Below are 15,239 nucleotides of genomic sequence, written 5' to 3' on the forward strand. Positions count from 1 at the left end.
ACCGGCACCGGGTCGGGGTGTCCCGGGATCACCGGGACCGGGTCGGAGCATCCCGGGGGGGTCCGGGACCATCGGGACCGGTCGGAGCGTCCCGGGGGGCGTCCGGGACCACCGGCACCGGGTCGGGGTGTCCCGGGATCACCGGGACCTGTCGGAGCATCCCGGGATCCACCGGGACCGGCTCGGGACATCCCGGGGGGGGGTGTCCGTGACCCACCGGCGACCACGCCGCGATCCACCGGCGACCACCCCCGTCTCCACCGGGACCGAGCACCGCCCCCCCCATGCCGGTACCCCCTCTCCTCCCCCCCCCCCCCCCCCCCCCCCCCCCCCCCGCTCCCGCGAACACCCGTGGGGTCCCCGCCGCCCCCTCCCCGGCCCGGTTCGCCCCCTCTAACCCCGCTGCACCGAGCGCTCCCGCCGCTCCCGCTCACCCGGCGGCCGGTAATGGCGGGAGGGGGGGGGGGGGGGGGCCACAAAGCCGGGGCCGTCCCCCTCCCACCCTGGGTGGGGGCCACCCACAGCGCGGGGACCCCCCGGGATTTCCACTCCCCCCCTGCCCCCCCCCCCACCGGAAAAGCTCCGGTTGCCCCGAGAAACGGGGACCTGAATGAGCGGCAGCTCCCGGCCCCCACCGGGCGGCGGCTTCAAAGAGGGGGGGCCCCGCCCCCTTCCCCCTCCCCCCCCCCCATTGTCCCCGGGGTCCCCAACCCCCTCCTGGCCCCCAAGAAGGGGGGGGGACACCCAGGAGTTCAGAGGCAGCGGGGGGGGGGGGGTGACACCCCGTTTATTTGGGGGGGGGGGGGGTGACACTGCGGGGGGGGGCAGGGCTGGATCCGTCACATGAAGAGACCCCCTGAAATGAGAGAGAGGTTGGGGGGGGGGACATGGGGACAGCGGGGGACACGGGGGGGTCACAGAGACATGGAGGGGACACTGGGGGGACATGGGGACACTGGGGGGATCACAGGGACAGTGGGGGGGGACATGGGGACACTGGGGGGGTCACAGAGACACGGGGGGACATGGGGACAGTGGGGGGGTCACAGGGACAGTGGGGGGTGACATGGGGACAGTGGGGGACACGGGGGGGTCACAGAGACATGGAGGGGACACTGGGGGGACATGGGGACAGTGAGGAGGTCATGGGGACAGTGGGGGGGACATGGGGACACTGGGTGGGTCACAGGGACAGTGGGGGTGACATGGGGACAGTGGGGGACACGGGGGGGTCACAGACACACGGGGGGGACACTGGGGGGACATGGGGACACTGGGGGGGTCACAGAGACACGGGGGGACATGGGGACAGTGGGGGGGTCACAGGGACAGTGGGGGGGACATGGGGACAGTGGGGGACACGGGGGGGGTCACAGAGACATGGAGGGGACACTGGGGGGACATGGGGACACTGGGGGGGTCATGGGGACAGTGGGGGGGACATGGGGACACTGGGGGGTCACAGAGACACGGGGGGACATGGGGACAGTGGGGGACACGGGGGGGTCACAGACACACGGGGGGGACACTGGGGGGACATGGGGACAGTGGGGGACACTGGGGGGCAGAGAGACACGGGGGACACTGGGGGGGACATGGGGACACTGGGGAGTAGAGAGACACGGGGGACACTGGGGGGGACATGGGGACATTGAGAGGTCACAGGGACAGTGGGGGGGACATGGGGACACTGGGGGGTCACAGAGACACTGGAAGGACACTGGGGGGTCACAGGGAAACTGGGGGGGGGACATGGGGACAGTGGGGGGGACATTGGGGGGGACATGGGGACACCGGGGGGGGGTGACAGCGTGTCCCCACCTGTCACCTCCACGCTGGCCCCCGTGATGTAGCTGCTCTCCTCCGAGGCCAGGAAGGCGCAAACATCCGCCACGTCTGGGGACAGGGACACGCGGGGACACGGTGACACCCGTGTGTGTCCCCCCCCCCCGTGTCCCCCCCCACCGTCAATGTCCCTGTGTCCCCCCCCCCATGTCCCCCACTCACCCTCCGGCTCCCCGAGACGTCCCAGCGGCACCATCCCTGCGAACTTCAACCAGGCCGGTGTCACCCCACGGGGGGGGTCCCCAAGTGTCCCCTGCCGGTGTCCCCAAGTGTCACACCCCCCCCCCCCCCCCAGCTGCCATCACCTTCTCCAGGACTTTGGGTGGCACCTTGTCCGTCATGGGGGTGACAATAAAACCCGGCAGCACCACGTTGCACCGGATCCCGAACCTGGGGGACGGGGACACACAGGGGGGGGTCAGGGTGTCACCACCCCCCCCCCCCCGGTGTCCCCATGTCCCCCCCCCCGTGTTCCCATGTCCCCCCCGCAATGTCCTTGTGACCCTCCCAGTGTCCCTTTAACCCCCCCAGTGTCCCCCCAATATCCCCGTGTCCCCCCCATGTCCCTGTGACCCCCCAGTGTCCCCACAATGTCACTGTGTCTGCCCTGTGTCCCCCCCCCAGTGTCCCCCCATGTCCCCACGTCCCTTCCAGTGTCCCCCTTGTCCCCCTGATGTCCCTGTGGCCCCCCGCGACCCCCCTCATGTCCCCATGTCTCCCCAATGTGTCACCATGTGTCACCCCAGTGTCCCTGTCCCCCCCCCCGTGTCTCGGTGTCCCCCCAATGTCCCCATGTCACCCCCCCAGTGTCTCAGTGTCCCCCCCATGTCCCCGTGACACCCCTCAATGTCCCCATATTGTCCCCATGTCCCCCTCCATGTCCCCACATCTCCGTGTCCCCCTCTGCTGTCCCTGCGTCCCCATGTCCCCACTTTGTCCCCATGTCCCCCCGTGTCCCTCCATGTCCCTGTGTCTCCATGTCCCCGTGTCCCCCCATGTCCCCATATCTGTGTCCCCCTCCACTGTCCCTCTGTCCCCCTTGTGTCCCCACTCTGTTCCTATGTCCCTCCCATGTCCCCCCCATGTCCCCATGTCCCCACTCTGTCCCCATGTCCCCCCTCCGTTGTGGCCCTGTGTCCCCCTGTGTCCCCATGTCTCCGTGTCCCCCTCCGCCGTCCCTGTCCCCCCTACGTCCCCTCTTTGTCCCCATATCCCGTGTCCCCATGTCCCTGTGTCCCCTCCATGTCCCCACATCCCATGTCCCTGTGTCCCCATGTCCCCCCCATGTCCCTGTGTTCCCCGTGTCCCCACTCTGTCTCCATGTCCCTCCCTTGTGCCCGTGTCCCCATGTCCCTCATGTCCCCATGTCCCTGTGTCCCCATGTCCCCCCATGTCCCCCCCATGTCCCTGTGTCCCTCATGTCCCCATGTCCCTCATGTCCCCACGTCCCCGTGTCCCCATGACCCCCCCACGTCCCCATGTCCCCCCACATCCCCGTGTCCCTCATGTCCCCGTGTCCCCATGACCCCCCCACGTCCCCGTGTCCCCATGACCCCCCCACGTCCCCGTGTCCCTCATGTCCCCATGTCCCCCCATGTCCCCATGTCCCCATGTCCCCCCATGTCCCTGTGTCCCTCATGTCCCCACGTCCCCATGTCCCTCATGTCCCCATGTCCCCGTGTCTCCATGTCCCCGTGTCCCCATGACCCCCCATGTCCCCATGTCCCTCATGTCCCCATGTCCTCGTGTGTCCCCATGTCCTCCCATGTCCCTCATGTCCCCATGTCCCCATGTCCCCGTGTCCCTCATGTCCCCATGTCCCCATGACCCCCCCATGTCCCCATGTCCCCGTGTCCCCATGTCCCATGTCCCTGTGTCCCTCATGTCCCCATGTCCCTCATGTCCCCATGTCCCCACATGTACCCATGTCCCTCATGTCCCCGTGTCCCCATGACCCCCCCACGTCCCCGTGTCCCTCATGTCCCCATGTCCCCCCATGTCCCCGTGTCCCTCATGTCCCCGTGTCCCTCATGTCCCCGTGTCCCCATGACCCCCCCATGTCCTCGTGTCCCCATGACCCCCCATGTCCCCATGTCCCTCATGTCCCCATGTCCCCGTGTCCCTCATGTCCCCATGGCCCCCCCATGTCCCCATGTCCCTCATGTCCCCATGTCCCCGTGTCCCTCATGTCCCCGTGTCCTCATGACCCCCCCATGTCCCCATGTCCCTCATGTCCCCATGTCCTCGTGTCCCCATGTCCCCCCATGTCCCCGTGTCCCCATGACCCCCCCATGTCCTCGTGTCCCCATGACCCCCCATGTCCCCATGTCCCCGTGTCCCTCATGTCCCCATGGCCCCCCCATGTCCCCATGTCCCTCATGTCCCCATGTCCCCGTGTCCCTCATGTCCCCGTGTCCTCATGACCCCCCCATGTCCCCATGTCCCTCATGTCCCCATGTCCTCGTGTCCCCATGTCCCCCCATGTCCCCGTGTCCCCATGACCCCCCATGTCCTTGTGTCCCCATGACCCCCCATGTCCCCATGTCCTCGTGTCCCCATGACCCCCCCATGTCCCCACGTCCCCGTGTCCCTCATGTCCCCATGTCCCTCATGTCCCCATGTCCCCGTGTCCCTCATGTCCCCATGTCCCCGTGTCCCCATGACCCCCCATGTCCTCGTGTCCCCATGACCCCCCCATGTCCTCCCATGTCCCCAGTGTCCCCACGTCCCCATGTGTCCCCCCCGTGTCCCCGTGTCCCCCACCTGGCCAGCTCCTTGGCACAGCTCCGCGTCAGCCCCTCCACCCCTGCCTTGGCCGCTGTGTAGTTGGCCTGGCCCAGGTTGCCCACCTGGGGGGGGAGGTGACACGAGTGTCACACGAGTGGGGAGGTGACACGCGTGGGGGTGGCCCCGTGTCACCCACCTTGCCCACGATGCTGCCCACGTGGATGATGGAGCCGCCGGGAGCCCCCGCGGCCACCAACGCCCGGGCCACCGCCTGTGTCACCAGGAAGGTCCCCTGGGGGGGGACACACGTTGTCGTCCCCCCGTGTGTCCCACCATGTCACCCCAATGTCCCCCTGGTCCCCACCCCACCTCCATGTCCCCAATGTCCCCCCACATCCTGTGTCCCCACACATCCAATGTCCCCTGTGTCCCCCTCAATGTCCCCAACACCCCCCATGTCCACCCAGTGTCCCCATGTCCCCCCTGATGTCCCCCCCAGACCCCTTTATGTCCCCAACCCCCCCATGTCCCCCCTAATATCCCCATGTCCCCCCCAAATCCCCACGGCCACTGTGTCCCATGTCCCCCCAATGTCCCCAACATGCCAATGTCCCCCCACACCCCATGTCTCCCCTACGTCCCCAACAGCCCCCATGTCCCCCAATGTCCTCATGTCCCCCCCGATGTCCCCCATGTCCCCCCTGATGTCCCCAACACCCCCATGTCCCCCCCAATGTCCCCCCAAATCCCCATGGCCATGTCCCCCCATGTCCTGCCCGATGTCCCCAACACCCCCCATGTCCCCCCAATGTCCCCATGTCCCCCCCGATGTCCCCCCCTGACCCCCCTTATGTCCCCAACCCCCCCCGTGTCCCCCCATATCCCCCCTCAATGTCCCCAACACCCCCCATGTCCCCCCCGATGTCCCCATGTCCCCCCCGACCACCCTTATGTCCCCAACCCCCCTCCGTGTCCCCCCATATCCCCCCAATGTCCCCATGTCCCCCCCGATGTCCCCCCTTATGTCCCCAACCCCCCTCGTGTCCCCCCATATCCCCCCCCCAATGTCCCCAACACCCCCCATGTCCCCCCCGATGTCCCCCCTGGACCCCCTTATGTCCCCAACCCTCCCCTGTGTGTCCCCCCAATGTCCCCATGTCCCCCCCAATGTCCCCCCAAATCCCCATGGCCATGTCCCCCCATGTCCCACCCGATGTCCCCAACACCCCCCATGTCCCCCATATCCCCCCAATGTCCCCCCCGATGTCCCCCCCGGACCCCCTTATGTCCCCAACACCCCCCCCCGTGTCCCCTCAATGTCCCCATGTCCCCCCCGTCCCCCCCCATACCGTCAGGTTCACCCCCAGCACCTCCCGGAACGGCCCCTCCTCCAGCCGCAGCAGGAACTCGTCCCGAGTGACCCCCGCGCACCCCACGCAGATGCTGGGGGGGACCCCAAAATACTCCTGGAATGAGGGGGGAGGGGCGTGGGCGTGGGGGGAGGGGCGTGGGGGCCCCCCCAGGTTCCCACTCGGGGAAATTTGGGGGAGGGGGGGGGGGGGTGTGTTACCTGGACACGAGCCAGGAGCTGGGTGACGCTGGGGGCCGATGCCACGTCCACCCCGAAAGCAGCGTGGGGGTGGGGGGGGCCCCCACTTCCCGCGTGGGGTGTGTGTGTCCCCCCCGCGTGGAGCCTCCCCACGGTGTCCCCCGCCCCCACCTCGTCTCGGTCGGCCACGGCGAGGCGGGCGCCGTCCCGGGCCAGGCGGGCGCAGACGGCTCGGCCGATGCCGCTGGCACCTCCTGGGGCACCCGTGGGGGGTGTCACGCGTGGGGGGGGGGGTGTCACGCGTGGGGGGGGTTTGTGTAAAACCAGTGGGGTGGCTCCACTCTGACCACCCCCCCCACCCCGTGGTATGTCACCCCCCCACATGGCGCCGGGGATTGTGTCGTCGTCGTCGTCCCCCCCCAAATGTCACGCGTGGGCCACCCCCGCAACTGTCACCCGTGTGGGGGTGGGGTGTCTATCACACCCCCCCCCTGCCCCCGCCGTGTGTGTCCCCCTGCCACGGGGATTCCCCCCCCCCCCCCCCCGCACAGATAGTGTCACCCCCCCTATCATGTCACAGAGGATCGTGTCACCCCCCCGTGGGGCCTGTCACACCCCCGCGTGGGGCCTGTCACACCCCCCATGGAGCCTGTCACCCCCCCCGTGGGGCCTGTCATCCCCCCCCGCCTGGCCTGTCACCTCCCCCATGGATCCAGTCAACCCCCGTGGGGCCTGTCACCCCCTGTGGGGCCTGTCACACCCCCGCGTGGGGCCTGTCACACCCCCCCCCGTGGGGCCTGTCACCCCCTGTGGGGCCTGTCACACCCCCCCCCCCCGTGATTCTCCATCCCCCTCCCCACAGGACGCCCCCCCCCCCGCCCCACGTGTCTCTGTGTGCGTTTGGGGGTGTGTGTGTGTGTGTGTGTCCCCACGTCACGCGTGACCTCCCCCCCCCCCCACGTCACGGCCACCTGTCACCAACGCGACGGCCCCGCCGAAACGCCCCGCCGAGCCCATGGCGGCACCGGAAGTGATCAGCGAGAGGCCGCCGGGGGAAGGGCCCCGCGCGCCGCCGCTCTGCGCCGCCCACTCGATGGTTCAAGTCCTCCAAGCATCAGTTTTTTTTACACCCCCCACCCCTTTTTCCGCGGATTTTGCCCCTTTTTCCGCGGATTTTAGGGCCCCCCCCCCCATCCCCCAGCTCAGTCTTGACTCTTTAATTAACCAAATCATCTATTACAGTCGTTTTTTTTTTTTTTTTAAAAAAAAAAATTGACACCCCCAAAACCTGCCTGGCAACACGTCACCCACAACCTCGGGGTGTGTGTGCCCCCCCCACCCCAGGGTGCCCCCCCCCACCCCAGGGTGCCCCCCCCCCCAAATTGGGGAGCCCCAGGGCCCCCCCGTTTTGGTCCAGAAAGCTTAAAGTGGGGGGGGTCTGGATAAACAGAGGGACAACCCCCCAAAATGGGGCTCACAGGAGGGGCTGGGGAACAGCCCCCCCCCCCCCCCCCCCTACTCATAGTGGGCGATGGCCACCATCATGGCGACCCCGGCCAGTAGCCCCAGGACCTGGAGGAGGGACTGGAGGGGCCCCGCGTCCCGCAGCAGCTCGGGGATGACGGAGACGGTGCCCACGTAGATGAAGCCGCCGGCGGTGAAGGGCAGGACCCCCAACATGGCGGCCTCGCCGGCCCCCTCGGCCAGCAGCGAACAGGCCGCGCCGGCCACCGCGCCCAGCGCCGTCACCAGCTGCAGACGCATGGCCTGGGGGGGCGAGGGGGGGGGGACATGAATGGGGAGGGGGGCACTGCCGGGGGGGGGGGGGGGAAAGGGGGGGGACTGGGGGGACTGGGGGGGGACTGGGACAGTGCTGGGGAGAGATGGGGGGACTGGGGGGACTGGGGGGGACAACTGGGGGCACTGGGGGCACTGGGACAGTGCTGGGCATAGACAGGAATCCCTATGGACACTGGGAGAACTGGGGGGACTGGGGGGGACAACTGGGGGCACTGGGACAGTGCTGGGCAGAGATGGGGCTCCCTGGGGACACTGGGGGGACTGGGGGGGGACAACTGGGGGCACTGGTGGCACTGGGGACACTGCTGGGCAGAGATGGGGCTCCCTGGGGACACTGGGGGGACTGGGGACACTGGGGGGACTGGGGGGGACAACTGGGGGCACTGGGGACACTGCTGGGGAGAGATGGGGCTCCCTGGGGGGACTGGGGGGGACAACTGGGGGCACTGGGGACACGGGTGGCACTGGGGGACACAAGTGGGGGGACTGGGACAGTGCTGGGCAGAGATGGGGCTCCCTGGGGACACTGGGGGGACTGGGGGGGGGTACTGGGAGCACTTGGGGGCACCGCGGTCGATACTGGGAATACTGGGGAATACTGGGGGGCACTGGGAGCACCGTGGTCGATACTGGGAACACTGGGGGGCACTGGGAGCACTTGGGGGCACCGCGGTTGATACTGGGAATACTGGGGGGCACTGGGGGCACCACGGTCGATACTGGGAATACTGGGGAATACTGGGGGGCACTGGGGGGCACTGGGAGCACTTGGGGGCACCGCGGTCGATACTGGGAATACTGGGGGGCACTGGGAGCACTTGGGGGCACCGCGGTTGATACTGGGAATACTGGGGGGCACTGGGGGGCACTGGGAGCACTTGGGGGCACCGCGATCGATACTGGGAATACTGGGGGGCACTGGGAGCACCGTGGTCGATACTGGGAACACTGGGGGGCACTGGGAGCACTTGGGGGCACCGTGGTTGATACTGGGAATACTGGGGAACACTGGGGGGCACTGGGAGCACTTGGGGGCACTGTGGTCAATACTGGGAATACTGGGGGGCACTGGGAGCACCGCAGTCGATACTGGGAATATTAGGGGGCACTGGGAGCACCGCGGTCAATACTGGGAATACTGGGGGGCACTGGGCGCACCGTGGTCGATACTGGGAATACTGGGGGGCACTGGGAGCACTGCGGTTGATACTGGGAATACTGGGGAACACTGGGGGGCACTGGGAGCACTTGGGAGCACCGTGGTTGATACTGGGAATACTGGGGGGCACTGGGAGCACCGCAGTCGATACTGGGAATACTGGGTGTCACTGGGCACACTGTGGTCGATACTGGGAATACTGGGGGGCACTGGGAGCACCGCGGTCAATACGGGGAATACTGGGGAGCACTGGGCGCACTGTGGTCGATACTGGGAATACTGGGGGGCACTGGGAGCACCGTGGTCAATACTGGGAATACTGGGGGGCACTGGGCGCACCGCGGTCGATACTGGGAATACTGGGGGGCACTGGGCGCACTGCGGTCGATACTGGGAATACTGGGGGGCACTGGGCGCACCGTGGTCGATACTGGGAATACTGGGGGGCACTGGGAGCACCACGGCTGATACTGGGAATACTGGGGGGCACTGGGAGCACCGCAGTCGATACTGGGAATACTGGGGGGCACTGGGAGCACCGCGGTCGATACTGGGAATACTGGGGGGCACTGGGCGCACCGTGGTCGATACTGGGAATACTGGGGGGCACTGGGAGCCCCTGGGGCCACGGCGGCCACTGCGGGTACTTGTGGCCGTTTCAGGGCCCCTCCTTCGGGAGACACTGGGAATGCTGGGGAGCTACTGGGAGCTACTGGGAGCACCGTGGTCGATACTGGGAATACTGGGGGGCACTGGGCGCACTGCGGTCGATACTGGGAATACTGGGGGGCACTGGGCGCACCGTGGTCGATACTGGGAATACTGGGGGGCACTGGGAGCACCACGGCTGATACTGGGAATACTGGGGGGCACTGGGAGCACCGCAGTCGATACTGGGAATACTGGGGGGCACTGGGAGCACCGCGGTCGATACTGGGAATACTGGGGGGCACTGGGAGCCCCTGGGGCCACGGCGGCCACTGCGGGTACTTGTGGCCGTTTCAGGGCCCCTCCTTTGGGAGACACTGGGAACGCTGGGGAGCTACTGGGAGCTACTGGGAGCTACTGGGAGCTACTGGGAAGCAGCCCCCCGCTCACCTTGCGCTTGCTGCAGCCCGACTGGACGAGGATGGCGAAGTCGCCCACCTCGTGGGGCAGCTCGTGCAGCAGCACCGTCAGCGCCGTCACCGCGCCCAGCGCCGGCCCCGCCAGGAAGGAGGCGCCGATGGCCAGCCCGTCCGTGAAGTTGTGAGCCACGTCGGCCGCCAGGTTCAGGTACCCCGACACCTGCATGGCTGCGGGGACGCGGCTCTCAGTGGCCACACGGGGGCCCTGGCACCACCACCCCCCCCCAGGTGGCCCCTTCCAGTCCCTCAGTGTGGTCTCCAGTGGCCCCGTCCCCACTGGGGTCCCCTCCAGAGCCCCCCCACTTGTCACCCCCCCACAGTGTCCCCGTCCCCATTGGGGGTCCCCCCCAAATCGTTGTCACCCCCCCACTGTCCCCGTCCCCATTGGGGTCCCCATGTCCCCTCCAGAGCCCCCCCCCCCTCCTTGTCACCCCCCCCCAAGTGTCCCCATCCCCATTAGGGTCCCCCCCCAATTTTTGTCACCCCCCCTAAGTGTCCCCATCGCCATTGGGGTCCCTGTGTCCCCTCCAGAGCCCCCCCCACTCCTTGTCACCCCCCCCCAGTGTCCCCGTCCCCATTGGGGGTCTCCCCAAATCCTTGTCACCCCCCCACTGGGGTCTCCCCAAATCCTTGTCACCCCCACACTGGGGTCCCCCTCAGTCTTTGTCATCCCCCCCCAGTGTCCCCATCCCCATTGGGGTCCCTGTGTCCCCTCCAGAGCCCCCCCCACTCCTTGTCACCCCCCCCAGTGTCCCCATCCCCATAAGGGTCCCTCCCTACCCCTTGTCCCCCCCCCCAGTGCCCCCCCCGTACCCGACTCCTCCGCCCCCTTCGTTGCCCGGCTCTTCCCTCGCTGGCCCTTGGCCACCGGCCTCTCCCTCCTCCCGGTGGCCCCCAGCTCCTCCTCCCCCTCACTGGAGCTGCTCTTGACCTTGACCCCTGCGGGGAAAGGTGACAACATGGCGGCAGGACGGGGGCGGGGGGGGCCCCCTAAACCCCTTCTGTCCCCTCCCGCGGCGGGGGGGGGGGGGCACTTACCGTGGCCGTGGCCGTGGCCACCCTTGGCGTGTCGCACGAAGGTCTCCACCACCAGGAAGGCCACGATGCCGGCCAGCACCCAGAGCCCCACGGTCAGCATGCGGCCGTGCTCCTGGCCTGCCCGGGGACACGCTCAGCGCCCGCACGGCCCCCGCCGGGGCCCCTCCGGTGGCCCCGCGGCCACCGCGCCCACCCCCAGCGAGCGCCCGTCGTCGTGGTCTTACCGTGATGGGAGTGGCCGTGGGCTCCCGCCGCGCCGCCGGGGGCGTGGTCGCTGGCGCCGGGCTGGGCGTGGGGAGCTGCGGGACAGGGGAGGGGGGGGAGAAGTGTTGGAGGTCGGAAAAATTAAACGTTGGAACGTACAAACGGTTTTAGAGCTTTTTAAAACGGAAAAGATTTCAAAAGTTGAAAAATTTTTTAAAAAAGTAAAATATTTTTATTAACTTAAATTTAAAATATTTTTATTAAAGAACAAAATATTTTATTAAATTAAAGAATGTAAAAAATTTTTAAAAATTAAAAGTTTTTAAAATTTAAAAAATTTCCAAAATGGAAAAATTGTTTTAAAAATTGAAAAATTAAAAAAATTTAAAATATTTTTATTAACTTAAATTTAAAATATTTTTATTAAAGCATAAAATATTTTATTAAATTAAAGAATGTAAAAAATTTTTAAAAATTAAAAGTTTTTAAAATTTAAAAAATTTCCAAAATGGAAAAATTGTTTTAAAAATTGAAAAATTAAAATAATTTAAATTATTTTTATTAACTTAAATTTAAAATATTTTTACTAAATTAAAAAATAAAATATTTTATTAAAAAACTTTAAAAAAATATAAAAAAATTTTAAAATTTAAAAAATTTGAAAAATAAAAATTGAAAAATTGAAAAATAAAAAAATTAAAATGGAAAGATTAAAAAATATGAATAATTAAAGCATTTAAAAAACTTTAAAAATTGAAAATTTTTTTAAAATTTTAAAAATTAAAAAACGTAAAATATTTTTATTAACTTAAATTTAAAATATTTTTATTAAATTAAAAGTAAAATATTTTATTAAATTAAAAAATTAAAAAAATTAAAGATTAAAAAATAAAGCTATTTAAAAAATTTAAAAAATTTAGAAAAAATTGAAAAATTTAAAAAAACTGAAAATTTTTTTATTAACTTAAATTTAATTAAAAAGTAAAATATTTTATTAAATTAAAAAATTTTAAAAATTAAAGATTAAAAAATAAAAGCTATTTAAAAAATTTAAAAATTTAGAAAAAATTGAAAAATTTTAAAAAACTGAAAATATTTTTATTAACTTAAATTTAATTAAAAAGTAAAATATTTTATTAAATTAAAAAATTTAAAAATTAAAGATTAAAAAATAAAAGCTATTTTAAAAATTTAGAAAAAATTGAGAAAAATTGAAAAATTAAAAAACTATAAAATATTTTTATTAACTTAAATTTAAAATATTTTTATTAAATTAAAGTAAAATATTTATTAAATTAAAAAATTCAAAACTTTTTTAAGTTTTAAAATTCTCATTCAATTTTATTTAAATTTTATTTCATTCTATTTAACTTTTATTGAATTTTATTTAAATTATATTTTTCAATTTTTTAATTTTTTAAATTTAAAATTAAAAATTGAAAAACTAAAAATTAAAAATTGTCATGAAAAATTTAAAATTAAAAAGAAAAATTTAAAATATTTTAAAATTTAAGCATTTTAAAAAATTTTTTAAGATTGTCATGAAAAAATTTAAATATTAAAAATTTAAAATATTTTAAAATTTAAGAATTTTTGAAATCTAAAAAATAGAAAAGTAATTAAAAAGAATTAAATTAAAAATGAAAAATCTAAAATATTTTTAAATTAAGAATTTTAAAAACTTAAAAATTACAAAGTTAAAAACTAATTTTCAATTTTTAAAATTTTAATTTTATTCTTTTGATTTAATTTAACTTAATTTTTATTTTAAACAGAAAACGAAAAATTTTAAAGTTAAGTATTCCTCTAAAAAACTAAAAAATGGAAAGAATGTCAAAAATGCTTTAAAAATGCCTAAAAACTTTAAGATTTTGTTTGAAATTTCAAAACGAACCAGGGAGGGGGCAGCGGCACTCACCGAGGGCGTGGGGGATGAGGTGCAGGAAGGCGTCCCCCAGCAGCCCCCCCCGCGGCGAAGCTGAGCAGCAGCTTGAGCAGCGCCTGGTGCCGCGGCGCGTTGGACTCCACCGGGATGAGGAAGAGGACGAGGTACGGGGCGGCGCTGATCACCAGGGTGGCCGCCATGGTCTGTGGTGACACACGACGGAGAGGTGACACACGACGGGGGGGGGGGGGTTGGGGGTTGTTTTTTTGAGGGGGACACACACACACACACACTCACGTGCATCCACAGCGTCATCGTGTCCGGCCGGGGCGATGGCGGCGGTTTGGAGTGATCCGGGGGGAAACGCTCGTGCGAGGGGCCGTGGTGCAAGCCCTCGTGCAAGGGGCCGTGGTGGCCGTGCGACAAGCCCTCGTGCGAGTGGCTGTGGCCGTGGTGGAGGTCGTTGTGCGAGTGGCCATGCCCGTGGTACAGGCCCTCGTGTGAGTGGCCGTGGTGCAAGCCCTCGTGCGAGTGGCTGTGGCCCTCGTGCGAGTGGCTGTGTCCATGGTACAAGCCCTCGTGCGAGTGGCCGTGACCGTGGTGGAGGTCCTCGTGCGAGTGGCCGTGACCGTGGTACAGGCCCTCGTGCGAGTGGCCGTGGTACAAGTCCTCGTGCGAGTGGCCGTGGTGCAGGTCCTCGTGCGAGTGGCCGTGACCATGGTGTGGGACCTCGTGCGAGTGGCCGTGGTACAAGTCCTCGTGCGAGGCGGTGGGGGCCGGCAGCAGGCAGAGGGCCAGCACGGCGCCGGCGGCGAGGGCAGCGCCGAGTCTTCGCGGCCGGGCGGCCGCCGCCATCGCCCCGGGGAGGGGGACACGGGTCAGCCAACGGTTCCTACCATAGAGATGAAGGGATGAGTGTCCAGACAAGCCCTGATGCCTCTCAAGGGGTGGGGTTTAGACCATAGAGATGGAGCCCAGAGCGGCACCCCGCAGCGTGCCACTGAGGGGGGAAATGGGGGGGCTAGAGTGGCACCAAGGGGCCGTACCATAGAGATTAAGAGGAGACAGAGCGGCCCCAACCAGCTCTACCATAGAGATGAAGGGATGAGTGTCCAGACAAGCCCTGATGGCTCCCAAAGGGGTGGGGTTCAGACCACAGAGTGTGCCACTGAGGGGTGAAATGGGGGCTAGAGTGGCACCAAGGGGCCGTACCATAGAGATTAAGAGGAGACAGAGTGGCACCAAGCAGCTCTACCATAGAGATGAAAACATGAAGGTCCAGAACGGCCCTGATGGCTCCCAAGGGGGTGGGGTTCAACCATAGAGCGTGCCATTGAGGCGTGAAATGGGGGGCTAGAGCGCACCAAGGGGCTGTACCATAGAGATTAAGAGGAGACAGAGCGGCCCCAACCAGCTCTACCATAGAGACGAAGGGATGAAGGTCCAGAACGGCCCCCCAGGGGCACCACAGAGCTAAAAGCAAGAGGAGATAGAGCGCCGCCAACCAACCCTACCATAGAGACAAAGAGCTGAGGGTGCAGAGCGGCCCCTCAGCGGCACCATAGAGAGGGGGAAGAGGCGGCCTGAGCGGCCCCCCCACAGAAACGGGGCGGAGGGGGCAGCGCAGCGGAACCATAGAGAGGGGCGGCGCGTTCAACCAGAGCGGCCCCGACCGCCATAGAGAGGAGGGGCGGGGAGGGGGTATCCCTGCGGCCCGAGAGCCCCTCTAGCCACGTCTCTATGCTCCGGGGGGGGTCTCACCGTTCGCTCGCTCCGGTCCCTCCGGCTCCGGCCCGACGTGGCACCGTGGCCCCGCCCCTTTCTCGCGAAATCTCGCGAGAGAAAATGGCGGGGGGGAAAGAATGGGCGGAAGTGCCCGTCGTCAAGATGGCGGCAGCGGCGTCG

At 61.2% G+C, this 15,239-nt stretch overlaps 2 protein-coding genes across 4 annotated transcripts; both read right to left on the reverse strand.

Annotated features, from left to right (window-relative positions):
• Nucleotides 1–759: 759 nt before the first annotated feature.
• On the reverse strand, nt 760–7,149 carry HSD17B8 (hydroxysteroid 17-beta dehydrogenase 8). Of its 3 annotated transcripts, XM_074854234.1 has the most exons (9): nt 7,093–7,149; nt 6,143–6,375; nt 5,922–6,038; nt 4,769–4,864; nt 4,609–4,694; nt 2,151–2,235; nt 2,008–2,050; nt 1,822–1,896; nt 760–856 (listed from the first exon to the last, which is right to left on the reverse strand). In XM_074854234.1, exons 1-9 carry the CDS (start codon nt 7,136–7,138, stop codon nt 840–842), a joined length of 798 nt encoding a protein of 265 aa, XP_074710335.1. In that variant the 5' UTR covers nt 7,139–7,149; the 3' UTR covers nt 760–839. The 3 variants fall into 3 exon arrangements, with proteins under 3 accessions (XP_074710335.1, XP_074710334.1, XP_074710333.1); XM_074854233.1 differs by lacking the exon at nt 7,093–7,149 and having other exon boundaries at nt 2,008–2,043; nt 6,143–6,602; XM_074854232.1 differs by lacking the exon at nt 7,093–7,149 and having other exon boundaries at nt 6,143–6,595.
• A 302-nt stretch (nt 7,150–7,451) lies between these two features.
• On the reverse strand, nt 7,452–15,154 carry SLC39A7 (solute carrier family 39 member 7). Its single transcript, XM_074854257.1, is given in 9 exon segments — nt 7,452–7,888; nt 10,179–10,375; nt 11,021–11,146; nt 11,246–11,362; nt 11,470–11,544; nt 13,368–13,416; nt 13,418–13,537; nt 13,632–14,226; nt 15,096–15,154. Coding segments are annotated over 8 exon segments (1,494 nt in total). The 5' UTR covers nt 14,190–14,226; nt 15,096–15,154; the 3' UTR covers nt 7,452–7,636.
• Nucleotides 15,155–15,239: the final 85 nt, after the last annotated feature.

The sequence above is a fragment of the Strix uralensis genome, chromosome 35 (assembly GCF_047716275.1).
Source record: "Strix uralensis isolate ZFMK-TIS-50842 chromosome 35, bStrUra1, whole genome shotgun sequence".
Taxonomy (NCBI): Eukaryota; Metazoa; Chordata; class Aves; order Strigiformes; family Strigidae; genus Strix; species Strix uralensis.

What these genes read in the sequence shown, in the direction of transcription:
- HSD17B8 (XM_074854232.1), bottom strand. Translation starts at nt 6,505, where the DNA reads ATGTGGGGGGGTGACATACCACGGGGTGGGGGGGGTGGTCAGAGTGGA. An exon ending in TGCTGGGGGTGAACCTGACG is followed by an intron (nt 4,865 to 5,921) that starts GTATGGGGGGGG and finishes GTCCCCCCCCAG; the next exon opens with GGGACCTTCCTGGTGACACA. An exon ending in ACGTCTCGGGGAGCCGGAGG is followed by an intron (nt 1,897 to 2,007) that starts GTGAGTGGGGGA and finishes CCCTGTCCCCAG; the next exon opens with ACGTGGCGGATGTTTGCGCC.